The 16,950-nt window shown below is 41.2% G+C and overlaps 1 protein-coding gene across 4 annotated transcripts in view; it reads right to left on the bottom strand.

The window, feature by feature from the left end:
• Positions 1 to 16,950, bottom strand: part of strada (STE20 related adaptor alpha) — a 96,387-nt gene that overhangs the window by 45,379 nt on the left and 34,058 nt on the right. For 2 of the 4 annotated variants that reach the window (XM_041173752.1, XM_041173753.1), the window contains one exon: positions 2,039 to 2,141. The exons of 1 other annotated variant lie outside the window; for it this stretch is intronic. In XM_041173752.1, coding sequence (XP_041029686.1) covers positions 2,039 to 2,141 — 103 coding nt within the window. Of the gene's footprint in view, positions 1 to 2,038; positions 2,142 to 14,164; positions 14,194 to 16,950 lie in introns of all 4 variants that reach the window. One more of the 4 variants, XM_041173751.1, reaches the window with a different exon arrangement.

The raw sequence follows: 16,950 nt of genomic DNA, 5'->3' as shown, positions 1-16,950 counted from the left end.
GGATACAAGGAGGCTATAAAGGAATATAGCTAGATTAAATGTAGGGCAAAGACCTGGTAAATGGAGTATAATGTGGGAAAGTGTGAAATTGTCTGTTTTGGTAGGAAGAATAAAAAAGCACATCATTTAAATGGTGAGACATTACAGAGCTCTGAGATGCAGAGGGATCTAGGAGTCCTAGTTCATAAGTTACAAAAGGCTAGTATGCAGGTACAGCAAGCGATTAGGAAAGCTAATAGGATGTTATAATTTATTGCAAGTGAAATTGTTTACAAAGGTAAGGAGGTTATACTTCAAGTTATACAGGGCATTGGTGACGCTACATCTGAGGTACAGTATAGGTCTGCTAATTTAAGGAAGAATGTAAATGCATTGGAGACAGTTCAGAGAAGATTTAGTAAACGATTTCCTGGAGTGGGCGGGTTGTCTTAGAGGAAAGGTTGGACAGGTCTAGCTTGTATCTACTGGAGTTTCAAATAGGAGACTTGATTGAAACATACAAGATTTCTGAGGGGGTCTTGACAGGGTCGATGTGGAGTTGATGTTTCCTCTTGTGGAAGAATCTAGAACTAGGGGGTCACGGTTTTAAAAACAAAGGGTCACCTATTTAAGACAGAGTGTCTTTGGAACTCTCTTCCTCAAAAAGCGATGGAATCAGAGTCTTTGAATTTTTTTAAGGCAGAGAAAAATAGATTCTTGATAAGCAAGGGGGTGAAAGGTTATCGGGGTAGGCAGGAATATGAGATTGAGGTTACAATCACATCAACCATGGTCTCATTGAATGGTGGTGCAGGCTTGAAGGATCAAGCGGCCTACCCTTGCTCCTAATTTGTCCATCCATGTGCAAGTCCTTTGTTCTTATCTTATGGAGATGGAAATAGGCAATCTTTGCACAGGTACAAACATGTGGTTGAAAACTCATTTCAGGATCAATCATCGAGGTTGTGAAGAGTCTGGTACATTCTCAGATAGTTGCCTGGAAGAAGGTTAGGATCATGGCTAGGGTACAGAGTTTGAGGCAGGGACCAAAGACAGAGAAAATTTCTGCTCATCTGGTACTCAATGTCAGGTCAGCAGTCTGATGGTTTAGAGACAGCTGTGGGAGTTGAGAGGAGCAGTGGGGATAAGGTAGAGCTTATTAGTGACCATCTTATATTTATGGTGTTAGTTTTGGACCTCCTCGCAAATGGAACCATCTCTATGTCCAGCCTATCAAGCCCTTCCATAATTCCTAAGATTTCTATTGGCTTACCCCTCAGTCTTTTTTTTTTTACAGGAAACCTGTTCACTCTTTGTCAGTCTGCCTTCGCTACATGAACTGCATTGGTTGAAGGAAAAAGCCCACCACCAGCATCCACTCAGATCAACTGGGGATGGACAATAAATGCTCGAGTTGCCCTGTTGTTTTGTTGTGTGGGTTAAACGTTTTGCTTAGTGTTCAGCCAAGTCTGTTCGTTGTTGTAATCTGTGTGTCCTGTTTCTAATTGCTATTGACAGAAACAGTGCTTCACTAAGACAGATGTGTTGGTCACTTTATCAGTGCCATATTTCAGTGCTGGGGAGGAGGGGGAAAGGACAGAGAGACTTGAGCTTTGCTATCTTCTATTCCATTTTCTGATTAGTGGGGTCCACTTCATTACTGTCTCATTCAGTCTCACTGTGCTGGGATGTTACTGATGTATTTCAATGTCTGTAACTGCCATTCAATAGCCAAGAATACACCAATCAACTTTAAATGTTTGGAGCACACACACACACACAGACACACACACACAGACACACACACACAGACACACACACACAGACACACACACACAGACACACACACACACAGACACACACACACAGACACACACACACAGACACACACACACAGACACACACACACAGACACACACACACAGACACACACACACAGACACACACACACAGACACACACACACAGACACACACACACAGACACACACGGCTGGATTGAAAAGTAAAATCCAGAGCACATGGACCATTTAACAGATAGGACACATGCACACACATTACCTATTGCAGTCAGCAGCTCATAGGAACTACTGTCTGCTGGGAAGTTGCTCACGGTATCCCAGTTCTGGGGAGATGTAATATTTTCCGATGGGTGTTCATCTGGCTGAAGGAGGAAAGAAACAGAACATGGGTATTGTAGCAGAGTGGTGAATGAACAGCTTCAGTGTGATTAGCAGTGAGACTAGCTGCCAGCAAGAGGTTTAGCAGAGCCATTCAATTCAACTGGCACAGCTCCACATCTCTTCAAACTGTTGATTAAATTGAGCTATTGTGATAAAGCTCTGTCCACCCTCTCTAATTCATGCCCCCTTTAAGATCACAGCACCAGTGTTCCAGACAAAGCAGGCAATCATTTTCACAATGAAAATCTCAGAAACCAGCTACACCGCATTTTCCGTCTCCCATAGAAAGTTCCGGCAGCTAGTGGTGCACAATATACAGCTATTTAACATCAGAGCAGGGTACATTCAATGAGCAAAGACTTAAAAAATCAACAGTAGCAGTTGGGGCTGAGATCAGGTGGATAAGACTCCATTTAAATCTCGACAGCAAGCAGCAGTGGGCAGGGCAAGCTGACAAGGAAAGCATCTGTGGATAACAGATAACACAAAAGGCAAGAATTTCAATGGGGTAAGTTATCATAGAATAATACAGCACAGGAGGCAGGCATTTGGCCCATCGAGTCTGTCAGCACTTTCAAACCACAATCCAGTTAGTCCCATTCCCCCCACTTATCTTTACAATTTTTTTTCTCCAAGTATTTATCCAACTGTCTTTTAAAAGCTACTATTAAATCTGTTTTCACCATCCTATGAGGCAGCATATTAAAAAGTACTAACCACTCACTGCATAAAAGTTTTTCACATCACCTCTAGTTCATTTTTCAATCACTTTAAATCTGTGCGTCTGGTTATGGACCCTTCAACCTTTGAAAACAGCTTCTCTTCGTTAACTCTATCTAAACCTTTTATGATTTTGAATATCTCTATCACATTACCTCTTAGCTTTCATTGGTCTAAGGAGAACAACCTCTGCTTCTCTAATCTATCTTCATCCTTGAACCATTCAAGTAAATCTCTTGCATTCCCTGTCCGAAGCCTTTAAGTCCTTTTCAAAATGTGGTGTCCAGAATTGGACACAGTATTCCAACTAGGGCCAAACTGGTATATTTATTATTTAGCATTATTTCCAGGCTTTGGTACTCTATGCCTCTATTCAGCCCAGGATCCCTTTTGCTTCATTAACTGCTTTATTAATCATTCTGGTCACCTTCAAAGATGGTGCACGATTACGTCAGATCTTTCTCTTTTTGCACTTCCCCGAAATTGTATCATTTAACATGTCTCTACTCACTCACCCTTCCGAAATAGATAATTTCATTCATTGAATTTCATCTGGTATGTTTCCATCCATTCCACCAGCTGTCTACATCCTCTTGATGTCTATTACTATCTTCCTGTTTACTATACTTCCAAATCTTATGCAAATTGCAAAGTTGTGCTCTGTAGCCCGAAATCAAAGTGATTAATGTGCATCGAAAACAGGAGCAGTCCTAGTTCTGAACTCTGGGGAACTCCACTTTTAACTCAAACTCCCTCCAGTCTGACAAAAACCAAACACCACAACTTACTGTTTTCCATCTCTTAGCCAACTTTGTATCCATGTTACTATTGCCCTTTTTCTCCCTTTAGCTTCAATTTTACTAACAATGGCTTTTGAAAGCACTCATGCACAGCATCAACATTAATAGTGGAAGGACACTGAGATGGACAATACAATTAGCTGTGTTTTGGAGAAAGGAGGGATTGAAGGTTATGTCATGGGTTTGGGTGGGTTGATTACTAAGAGCGAGCCAGGCTTCCTGGGCCTAAAGGCTATTTCATAGAACGGTTACAGCACAAAAGGAGGCTATTTGGCCTGTTGTGTCCATGTTGGTTTTCTGCAAAAACTTAGCTAGCCCTACTCCTCACCTCTTTCCCTGTAGTCCTACATTTTTTTTCTATTCAGATAACTTCTGTAGATGTTGTTATATGAGTTGACTTTTGAAACTTCCAAACATAAAGTATAAAATGCAAAATGCCAGTGTGGTGGTCACCATTTAGATATGTGAAATAAATCATAACACCAGTATTTCATATTAATGTGACACATTTTATTGAATTAATTGTACAGATAGTTCAATCTCAATGAAAAAGTGTTTTAAAACCCATTAAATTCATCGTCTTTGGCTTCCGACACAGAGTTAGAATTCAATGAGTTCATTCTGGCATCATTGTAAGGATCCCACTCTGGTGCTTTTGGTTTTAGAAACATCTTCCTCTCCATCCATTGAATTGGATATTTTGCATTTTTTGTATGATCCGATGACAATTTGCGCACTAATAGAATCCCATGGTTTGATGACAAAAACCACACAAAGCACCAAGCGGGGAGGCACACATTTCCACTCGATGAAGTTCTGATCTCCATCAGCCTGTGCGGTGTAGCACGAACATGATCCTTGAGTGGCTTGCTAAGGCACACATTCAAATGCTGAATTAAGGATATTAGACCTCCTGGTATAACTACAATGTGGATGTTATTTCTGTGCAGATGCCTCTGGACCTCACTGATTTTATGGGATCTGAACAAGTGCTGCACGATTAAGTTGCATTCTTTACATTGGTCACCAGGACACCTATTTCACATACAACTGAGCCATAACTTCACTCCATCCTCATCTAATTGCTGTCACGGACTTGTACAAAAAAATCCAGCAGGGAACTCTATTTTCAGCATGGTTTTAATCTTTGAAAATGACCATAGGCTTTAATTTTGTTCTGTCGGCCGTGCAAGTTGGTACCACCGTCAGTCACGTCTCCTCATGAGCCGTGGGTTTCTCTTGATCTGTTTGAACTTTTCCACTCCAGAGTTTGGTTGCTGGCCATATTGAAATTCATGGGGTTTCACCCAAGTTGCTAATGTGGCAAAATGGGAACTTGCGTTTTTGTGCCTGCTGAACCACTGGGAACCGGTCATTTTGGTATCACAGTCTTTTGGTAATGTGAGTGAACTTTATCTTCTGCTGCAACACTAGACCATTTTTCATTCCAATAAGTGACGACACCAACCAGCTATTGCTCTGAATTATTTGCTGGACTCTGTTTGATTTGGCCCACTTAAGTGCATATATGCATATTGGAGATGAAACAATTCTGACAATTTGAGGACCCATTCTGATACATGCTTGTCAATATCAGGCCAGTGGCTGGTCCCTGTTTGAGATGCATTTGGTTTTGGGCATCTTCTTCAAGGCAGGTTCCTCCTCCTTTCATTCTTGCACCAGTTTTTCACTAACACCAAATTCCCTCGCTGCAGCAGTTATTTGGCGAGTTAGCAAATGTTACGACTCTTAGCTCGAAACCACTTCATACTTAAATCTGTTTTGCTGAAAGACTAATTTCTCTTTGTCATTCGTCGTGCAGGGTCTGCTCCGTGTGGGCGTGTGTTAAATTCCCACATATCTTTGCAACTCAGCCCATATCGCCTGCTCAATCCCTTGCATCCAGTTATAAGGTAAATAAAACATCAATTCGTGAGGTGAAGAATTGAGGCTGACTACTAATGCAAGTATAGCATGTTGCAGCTGAAAAGGGAACCAAGTATTTGCAAAGACCCAACTTTTTTTTGGACCAGAAAAACGGGGTCGTCTTAGATGCCTGGTCTACAGTATCCAAGATTCTTCTGAAAACCACAACTAAATCCGCCAATTAAATTGGTGTCTTCTGGTTCATGATCCTGCCACCACTGCAAACAGTTTCTCCATTGGTCTAGATTCCTCGTGATTTTGAATACCTCTTATCAAGTCTCCTCTCCACCTTCTCTTCTCCAAAGAGAACAATACCAGGTTCTTCAATCTATCCAAAGAAGTGAAGTCCCTCACCCCTGGAAACATTCTTTCTGCATGCTCTCTACTATCTTCACAAGCTTTCTAAAGTGTGGTTCTCAGAACTAGACACAATACTCCATATGAATTAGGTGTAGGCCATTTGGTCCCTCGAGCCTGCTCTGCCATTCAATAAAATCATGGCTGATCCACATTCCTGCCTACCCCAGTAACCTTTGACTCCATTGTTAGTCAAGAATCTACCTACCTCTACCTTGAAAATATTCATTGATCTTGCCTCCACTCTCTGGAGAAGAGAATTCCAAAGATTCTCTCAGAGAAAAAACTTCTCTTCTCAGTCTTAAATGAGACCGCCTTATTTTTAAATGATACCCTCTAGTTCTAGTCAATCCCACATGGGGAATATCCTTCCAGCAACCATCGTGTCACATCCCATCAGGATGTTATGTTTCAATAAGATCACCTCATTCTTCTAAATTCCAATGGATACAGCCTAGCTTGTCCAACCTTCCCTTGTAAGATAGCATTCCCATCCCAGGTATCAGTCAAATTAACCTTCTCTGAACTGCTTCTAAAACATTTATATACTTTCCTAAATAAGGAGACCAAACCTGTACACAGTACTCCAGATGTGGTCTCACCAATGCCTTTACAACTGTAGCATAACATCCCTACTTTTATATTCCATTCCACTTGCAATAAACAACAGCATTCCATTTGCCTTCCTAACCACTTGCTGTACCTGCGTACAAACCTTTTGTGATTCATGCACCAGGACACCCAGATCCCTCTGTACCTCAGTTCTGTAATCTCTCTCCATTTAAACAACAAGCTGCTTTTCTATTCTTCCTGACACAGTGGACAAATTCACAATATTCCACATTATACTCCATCTGCTAATTTTTTGCCCACTCACTTAACCTATGTTCCTTTGCAGACTCTTTATATCTTACAACTTACTTTCCTACCTATCTTTCTGTCATCAGAAAATGTAGCAAGCACACATTTGGTCCCTTCATCCGATTCATTGATATAAATTGTGATTAGTTGAGGCTCTCACACCAAACTCTATGGCACTCCACTTGTCACATCTTGCCAACACGAAAAAGACCCATTTATCCCCACTCTGTTTCCTGTCAGCTAACCAATCCTCTATCCATGCTTATATGTTTCCCTCTACACCATGAGCTTTTATTTTACTAGTAACCTTTGATGTGGCAACTTGTCAAATGCCTTCTAGAAATAAGTACAGCACAGCCACAGGTTCACCTTTATCCATGTTGCTTGTTACTTCCTCAAAGAACTCCAATAAATTAGTCAAACATGATTTTCCTTTCACAAAACTATGCTGCCACTGCTTGATTGCATTGAGATTTTCTAAAGTGCCCCACTCCTTAACAATAGATTCCAGCAATTTCTCTACAACAGATGTTAAGCTAACTGGCCTACGGTTTCCTGCTTTCTGTCTCTTTCCTTTCTTGAATAGAGGAGTCCCATTCGCTATTTTCCAATCTCATCGGACCTTTCCTGAATCTAGGGAATTTTGGAAAATTAAAACCAATACATCTAATATCTCAGCAGCCACTTCTTTTAAGACCCAAGGATGAAGTCCATCAGGACATGGGAATTGTCAGCTTTTCGTTTTAATAATTTTCTCTATACCCTTTCCCTGGTGATTGTAATTGTTTTAAGTTCCTCCCCCACTTTTGCCTCCTGATTCACAATACTTCTGTTATTTGTATCCTCTAAAGTGAAGACAGACGCAAAATGTGTATTCAATTTATCTTCCATTTCCTTTTTTTCCATTATTAGTTCCCCATTCTCACTTTCTAGAGGACCAATAATCACTTTAGTTACTCTTTACCTTTTTAAAATATCTGTAGAGCTCTTACTATCGGTCTTTATATTTCTGGCTAGCTTTCTTTCTTACTCTAATTTTACCCTCCTTATTAATCTACTAGTCATTCTTTGCTTTTTTTTAATATTTTGTCCAACCTTCTGGCCTGCCACTCATCTTTGCGGAATTTTATGCTTTTTCTTTCAATTTGATACTATCTTTAACTTCTTTCATTAATCACTGATGGTGTGTTCTTCCCTCAGGGTTCTTCCTTTCTCACTGGAATGCCTCATTTGAGTATTCTGAAATATTTCCTTAAATGTCTGCCATTGCATTTCTACTGACCTATCCCTTAACTTAATTGCCCCAGTTCACTTCAGCCAGTTCTGTCTTCACGTTTCATAATTGCCCTTATTTAAGTTTGTAACACTAGTCTTTGATCCCCTACTCTCTCCCTCAAACTGAATGTGAAATTCAATCATATTATGATCACTGCTAACTAGGGAGGCCTTCACTATGAAGTCATTAATTAACCCTGTTTCATTGCACAATACTAGGTCTTGTATAGTCTGCTCTCTGGTTGGTGCTAAAAAGTTGATTGGCTCTAAGAAACTGTCCTGAAAACAGTGAATTCATCATCCAGGCTACCTTTGTCATTCTGATTTGTCCAATCTACATGTAGATTAAAATCACCCATGATTTATTGCCCTACTTTTCTCACAAAACCACATTATTCCTTCCTGTATACCCCCTCCTACATGTGGTCACTGTTAGGGGGGCCTATAAACCACTCCTACAAGTGACTTCTTACCTTTACTAGTTCTCATCTCTACTCAATCTGATTCTACATCTTGATCTCCAGAACTATGATCATCTCTCTCTATTGTACCAATGTCATCCTTAATTAACAGAGCTACCACTCCAATTTTTCCTAGCTTCCAGTCCTTCCTAAATGTTATGTAACCTTGGATATTCAGGTCCCAGTCTTATCATCCTGCAGTCATGTCTCTGTAATAGCTATCAGATCATACCTATTTATTCCTGTGCGTGCTGTCAATTCATCCATTTTATCTGAATGTACATTTCATCCGTAACAGAGCCAGTTCTGTCTTTTTACTTTTTGTAACTTCTAGCCTTATCTACTGGTGCACTCTTAGATTTGTACACTCTGTGCCTTCTTGCCACACACTCATCATCATTTCCCTTATTCTTACCTTGCTCTCTTGCCTTGTCTTCTCTATTTAATGCACCACATCTTCCCAAACTTGATCCCTTGCTCCACTCTTTAGTTTAAAGCCCCCTCTACTGCCCTAGTTATACAACTCACTAGAACACTCCATCCCAGCAGGTTCCAGGTGACGACTTTCCCAATGGTGCCACTCCCACTTTCCCCAGTACTGGTGCCAGTGCCCCATGAATCAAAACCCATTTCTCCCATACCAGTCTTTGAACCACGCATTTAACTCTAATCGGATTTACCCTACGCCAATTTGCTCTGGCAGTAATCTGGAGATTACCACCTTTGAGGTTCTGCTTTTAATTTAGCCCCTAGCTGCTCATACTCCCTCAGCAGAACCGCTTTCCCAATTCTACTTATGTCACTGGTAACTACATGAATGACCAATGGATCCTCCCACTGCAAGTTGCTCTCCAGCCCAAGCAGATGTCCTGAACCCTAACACCAGGCAGGTAACACAGACATCTGGACTCCCACTCTCAGCTGCAGAGAACTATGTCTATCTCCCTGACTATACTGTCCCCAGCTATCACTACATTCTGATTAACAACCCCACTTGAATGGTTTCCTCTACCATGGTACCACGGTCAGTTTGCTCATCCACCCTGTAGCCACCACTTTCACCCATACAGGCTGCAAGAACCCTGAATCTGTTGGACAATTGTAAAGGCTGAGGCTCCTCCCCTTCTGGGTACCCATACCTGGCTCACTCGCAGTCACACCCTCCTGTCCCTGACCACAGACCAAATCAGAAGACCATATCCTAAGGAGTGTGAATCCTGGTAACGTTCCCTCTCCCTGATGCATCACAGTGCAGCTGCAGCTCAGCTTCCAGTTCAATGACTCTAAGCTGAAACTTCTCAAGCCGCAGCACTTACTGCAGATGTGTTCACCCTTTCCAGGGGCTCCCAGTCTGCAGCTGCGACACCACCCGCTATGATATCTTTACTACGTATTCATTTATAATTAATAAACACGGCAATCCCAATGACCTTTACTGCTGCTAGTAAATCTTAAAATTAATAAAACCTTACATCCACTAATAAATTACACAGGTTAAGCTAAAGGAGCAATATATTCACCGACCAATCACTTCTGCTTTTTCTGCGATATCACACTTGGATTTCTTTCAGAACACAGCCACTCCAGGACAACAGACTGGACTGGGTCCTCTCTTCATGTGCCCTACTACTGCCTCTGGGTTGTGTTTTTGCACCTGTGACTTCAAGTCACAGTCTTAAACAGTGTCTTACAAAGGTTCACTATTAGTTCCTTTTTTTTTAAAAGCTCTATGCCTCTATTTACAAAACCCAGGATCCAATTTGCCTTATTAAATATATGGGGAGGCGGTGGTATTGGGGGATTGTCACTGGACTGGTATTCCAGCGACCTAGGGGACCCAGGTTCGAATCTCACCATGGCAGATGGTGAAATTTGAATTCAATAAAAATCTGGAATGAAGTGAAACCATTGCCAATTGTCATAAAAACTCATCTGGCTCACTACTGTCCTTTACGGAAGGAAATCTGCTGTCTTTCCCTGGTCTGGCGTACAATGTGACTCCACATCCACAGCAATGTGGTTGACTCTTGCAAGCAAAGGCCTAGCCAGCAATGCCCACATCCCATGAATGAATATTAAAAAAAAAAATCACTGTCTCAATCTGCTCCGTCAGCATCACCGATTTGTGCACATATAACCCCGGTGCCTATGTTCCTGTATCCACTTCAAAATTATATTTATTGTTTTACGTTCTTCCTTCACTTTCTTCCCGCATTAAATTTCATCTGCCACGTGTCCGTCCATTCCACCAGTCTATCACCATCATCAGTGGATTATGCTATATAAGTCGACCCCATTTCCTGACACTAAAATGCAAGCAATACTCGGCACTGAAGTCGATTCCCCCATTTTTCACGCTTAGGGCTATACACAAGTTAGGAGTCGGTGTCAATTTTTCAGCTCTGACATTGAACGTTTAGGTTATACTCACCTTAAGTCCGTGCATGGGATCAAGCAGATGATACAGGCTATGTTGCCAAGATGATGTGTGGGAGTTTAAGACACGCCCACACAGAGCAGGCTGTGCATGGTGACTGGTGAACAGAAATGGCTCCCACTACACCAACACCGGTGGCTCACATTTTATACTCGATTTACAAGTTGAACCCCCATTTTTGGGAGGATTTTTTTGAAGCTTCAATGGTCGTCTTACACACTGTGATCCATAGTAATTCTAAATTTTGTGTCATCTGCTAATTTTTAAATAATGCTTTGCACACCCAAGTCCAGGTCATTAATATATATCAAGAAGTGGTCCTAATACCTCCTCCTATGCGGTAAGTGATTCTATGACCCCACTGTGTACCTTCCTCTGGTTTCCTATTCCTAAGGTTCTCTGGTCCTTAAAAATCTTTGTTTAATAGCAAAAGTGGATCAATTTTCAATTCAGCAGGTTTGATGTTAATGGGGTTCCTCCGATCAAGGGCAGGTCCAACTGCATATCCACAGTTGCATGAATCTCCACTAGGATTCCATGGGACATTTAACTACTACAGCTTATGTGGATGGTTGCTGATTAAAATGGAATGGGTTACTAAAATGTTGAGTCCTTGCATTACAAACATATTTAAAAAATGTCTCCAGTGACCAACTTACTGCTCACACTGCACACTTGCTTTGGTGCCTGAGGATCCAAGCATCCCAACACCCTCATTATTGCTCAGGGAGAGCTACTCCTGCAGTTACTTGGCCCCATTGGGAACTGTCAGGGGCCTGGCTGCCCATTGCCCAGCATTAGCACCCCTCATCTGGAGGTACATTTCCCATTAAAGGCAGCAATATATTAAAAGAAGCCTCAGACACTGAGAATATGCTTAATTATCAATGTAGCAAAACCTGTCCCCACCCAATATACGGAGTCTCTCTTTTCCTTTCTGGTGCTAATGGGTCTGATGTGTCTTTCCAGTTACCATTTCAGTCCCACATTGAACTGCCATGGGTTTCCAGTCCAGGAGTCAATAATACAGCAGCAGCTTTTAGTCAAACTACAATCAGTAAAAACAAATTAACATGACAAATGTAAATCTCACTAAGATAAAGCAGCATACACAGAGACCACTGAATACATGGACTTGTAATCAACAGCAGGCTGTGTCTGTAAAATCGTTGTTAAGTACACGCTACAAACACATACTATATTAAACTATAAATATTACCTCCTAGTAAAATACAATTTGAGGCAAAGGCAAATCACAAACACAATATTGGAAATCACTGACCTCACCAAGGTCATTATATAATGAGCCCTAAAGCCATGCAGCAGATACACTGCACAGCACACTGCAGTACACACAACACTCGTTCCCAAGCATCGTCCAGTGACCTCCAGACAGCATCTGGTTAAAGCAGGAAGCAGCCAGAAGTAGTCGTGATACCCCTGTAATTGCACAGCTTTTGACAAGCCAAGTGCACACTTACACTTGAGCGAGGTTCCATGGGGTTTTGTACTTACATCCTGGCAAGTCAGGGCTTTCAGGAGTGGACAGTGAAAAACAAGAATGGTTTCAAAGATGATGCTGCTTTGCTATCCACAAACAATTTCACTCATCAACAGGAGTCAGGAGTTTGAATCTGATTTGTAAATGAAATTTCCTTATCTAAGATTAACATGAGAATAAAGAGAGCACACTGCTCCACAGCAGCTTAGCCTGTAGTAGCACTGAGGATTTTCACACATATTTGTGGATGGGTTACTGTATCCTCCTAAGTTGCGGTGTGAAGTATTGACCTGTGCCTTGAAATGCATCTTTAAAGAGAAAGTCATTTTTTTTTGATAATTATGTTAAAGTTCGATAGCAAAGGCCACATCTCAATCTAATGGACTGTGAAGATCTGCCACACTGAAATATCCACTCCAGTTCCACCCTCACAATCCACCATTCTCTGCTCGGTATTTTATGCTGATGAGCTGGTCATAGGTAGGTGCATGCCCACATATCTGTGAAACTCATCTGCTGATTTTTGTATTTATCCCGTAAGCAACTGGTGAACCTGCGCAAGCTCCGCATCCCAATTGCGGCCTCTATCTCACAATGAACGCAGGCATGTATCTGCTGCTCAGAACTGCCCTTATCAGTTGTGTGCTATAAGGAGTCGACTTGTTGACTATTTATTTTGTGATATTTAGAGACGGATGGGATCCATCTTAAGAGAATGGATGTGCAGTCATGACTCTTCAAATGCAGAGTTTTTTTTTTATCAACGGGCTAGGGCGATGGGTCCCGTTCTTTGGCTTTACAGGTTTGCTGAGCGACTGTTATCATGTTCCCTTCCCCAGATACAAATAGCAAACCTTGCCACTCAGAATGTGAGGAGTTGCATGCTTTGAAATTTATTTTTGGCATTTGTTCCAGGTGCATCAAATTATTAGGGGACTAAGCACAGCTGTAATAGTAATGTGCAATGGAGAAAGTGATATACAAAGACAATACCAAAACGAGAGGTGTTACTTAGCAGGAAAGATTGAACAGGCTGGGACTAGTTTCTCTCTCCTAGAGAAGACAAAGGGGTAATCTAACATAGGTCTTTATGAAGAGGTTCAATCAAATAGTCAAAGAAATGGTTCCACTTGTGGGGATGACCTAAATTTAGGACCATAAATATAAGATAGTCACTAATAAATCCAGGAAGGAATTCAGGAGAAACTTCTTAACACAGTGGTCAAAATGTGGGATTTGCCACTGCATAGAGTAGTTGAGATGAATAGCACAGATACATTTAAGGGGAAGCTAGATTGAGTACGAAGAGAGAAAGGAATAGACAGGTATGCTGATGGGTTGAAATGAACAGGAATGGGAGAAAGCTCTTGTGGAGCATAAACAGTCAGACCTATTGGGCTGAATGGCCTGTTTCTGTGCTGTAATTCTATGTCATTAATAACATAATAATCTTTCTAACACTACTGTACAGAAAAGAAAAAAGGAACTTTTTTTGAAAAACAAGACCACAAAATAAAATTCTCTTCAGCAATATATGGACATACAGGATGGCAAACTTCACAAGGATGCAGTTAAAGTGAAGCTGGCTGCAACACAAGTCACATACTACATTACAAAAGGGCTCACATGCAACCAATATCACAACCTTTTGGTGTTGAGTACTCACCTTTTTGTGATATTCCGCCTGAGGCCGCTCTGAAGTAAAGAAACTAAAAGTTGACTTTCAGTTGTGGGGCAGAACAATTGGCAAAAAAAGACTGGCAATCATGATTATAGCGGACACCTCGATCAGAGTCACGGTCACATGGCACAAAATTAGACTGCTCAGTCAAAAAGGTTGGCATTTTACAGCAACAACAGTGTTTGAATGATAAATGCGATTTTAGTTTTTATTATACCATCTGACACCTGCACAAAATTACAGTTTTATAGTCATTTATTGGATTAATTTACAAACATATTACAGACTCATGGAAATGCTAATAGAATATTGTGAGATCATCAACTTAGAATAATTCAATCACTAGATATCACAAGGATGCACGACAAAGGAATTATCACAGCACAGCCCCCAAATGATAGGACTCTGAAAAATACAGTATACATTATAAAACATCACAGTACTGTTCTGCCATAGGCTGTAATGATCATTGGACAAAGCAACAGGAGATTAACCAGAGGATTGCAGTGTGCAACTAAAGCAAATGTCATTAAAAACATCTTTCATGTCAGACTGCTCAAGGACAGAGACAATAATCTGCAAAATGTCACAGAAAAAACATCAAGTTGTATTTTAAAAGTCTATAGACTGTAGGAAGAGAAAAATGAGGTGGGTGGGGTGGTGGTGGGGAGGAAGGAGTTGAGTCTGTTTTAGATCCTGAGGATTTAAGAGATAATGAAGGTTTAGAGTTAGATCCATGGAAAAGCAGGAGGAACAAGAGAAGAAAGTACAGAACAGCTAAGACCACCATAGTACAAATCAAGTAGATACAAATGGGTGTGATGGAAGGAGAGTTCGAAGGCTACGGGTTAAAATAGATTACTCAACCGATACAAAGATAACAAAAAGGTGAGGAAAGGCTCATTGATACTTACCTACATTGCACAGAGTATAAATAACAATATCTCTTGCCGAAAAGATATGGAGTGAAAAAAGCCCAACAGAGTTTATTAGGAAAAATTCCAACAAGCTCCAGGGCACCCATGACTATCAGTGATGCAACTCCTTAAGTAACCAAAACCCTCCACCCACATTTTTCAATTTCTCTAGGCACAGAGAATGAGAAGACTAGAAATGGTCTTTTCCATCAAACCCAAACATCACTGACTTCCTTATTCAAATACACATTCTGCTTAATTAATCGTCACACTCAAAATTTATGACATCCTCCACTTCCACTGCCTCTCTGGGGAGATTATTCCATAAACTGTCTTATCTGTGTATTCACCCCTCTACAGAATGATACAGCAGAGAGGGAGGCCATGCAACCAATCGTGACTGTGCTGGCTCTATGGTAGAGCAACCCAATTAATCCCACTGCCCTGCTCTTTTCTCCCCTTCAAGTATTTATCAAAATTCATTTTGAATGTTATAATGAGGTCTGTTTTCATCATCCTTTACGGCAGTGCATTCCAGATTACTTCAACATCACACAATGGTTACAACACAGGAGGCCATTCCACCGTTGTATCTGTTCTGGCTCTCCAAAGGAACAATTCACCTAGTGCCACTACCCTGCCTTCTTCCTGTGGCCCTGCACATTTTTCCTTTTCAGATTATAATTTAATTCCCTCCTGAATGCCTCAATTGGCCCTGCCTCCACCACACACAGGCAGTGCATTCCTGATCCTAACCACTTGCTGCTTGAAGAAGTTTTTCCTCATGCTGACATTGCTTCTTTTGCTAATTACCTTAAATCCGTGTGCCCTCTGGCTCTTGACCCTTCCTCCAATGGGAACGGCTTCTCCCCATCTACTATGTCCAGGCCCCTCATGATTTTGAAAATCTCATCTAATTTCCTCTCAACCTTCTCTTCTCCGAGGAGAACAGATTCAACTTCTCCAATTTATCTACGTAACTGAAATTCCTCATCCCTGGAACCAATCTCTAACGTCTTCAAATCTTTCCCAAAGTGTGGCGCCCAGAATTGGACACAATACTCCAGCTGTTGCCGAATCAATGTTCTATACAAGTTTAACATAAGCTCCTTGCTCTTGTACTCTATGTCCCTATTGATAAAGCCTAGGATACCGGAAGCTTTATTAGCCACTCTCTCAACCTGTACTACCACCTTCAATGATTTATGCACATACGCCCAGGTCCCTTTGCTCCTGCATCCTCTTTAGAATTTCAACCTTTATTTTATATTGTCCCTCCATGTTCTTCCTACCAAAATTAATTACTTTGCACTTCTCTGCTTTAAATTTCGCCTGAAACTTGTCTGCCACCAACTTTCGAATTTCTGCACCATCTCCTCACAGTTCACAACATTTCCAAGTTTTGAACTGACTGCAAATTTTGAAATTGTGCCATGTACATTAAGGTCTAGGTCATTAATATACATCAGGAAGAGCAGGGGCCCTAAAACTGACCTCTGGGCAGCTCCATTGTAAACATTCCGCCAGCCCAAAAACCACCCATTAACCTCATTCCTGTCACTCAGCCAATTTCATATCAATATTGCTATTGTCCCTTTTATTCCATGAGCTCTAGATTTGCTCACAAGTTGTGTAGCACTGTTTCAAATGCCTTTTGGAAGTCTATGTACTTCACATCAACAACATTGCCCTCATCAACCCTCTCACTTACCTTGTCAAAAAACTCCAGCAAGTTAATTAAACATGATTTTCCCTTAAAAAATACATGCTGGCTTTCCTTAATTAATCTGCATTTGCCCAAGTGACTATTAATTTTGTCCCAACTCGTTTCTAGAAGTTTCCCCAGAGTGTAGT

Source organism: Carcharodon carcharias, chromosome 23 (genome assembly GCF_017639515.1).
Source record: "Carcharodon carcharias isolate sCarCar2 chromosome 23, sCarCar2.pri, whole genome shotgun sequence".
NCBI lineage: Eukaryota > Metazoa > Chordata > Chondrichthyes > Lamniformes > Lamnidae > Carcharodon > Carcharodon carcharias.
This window is presented reverse-complemented; position numbering and strand designations above follow the sequence as displayed.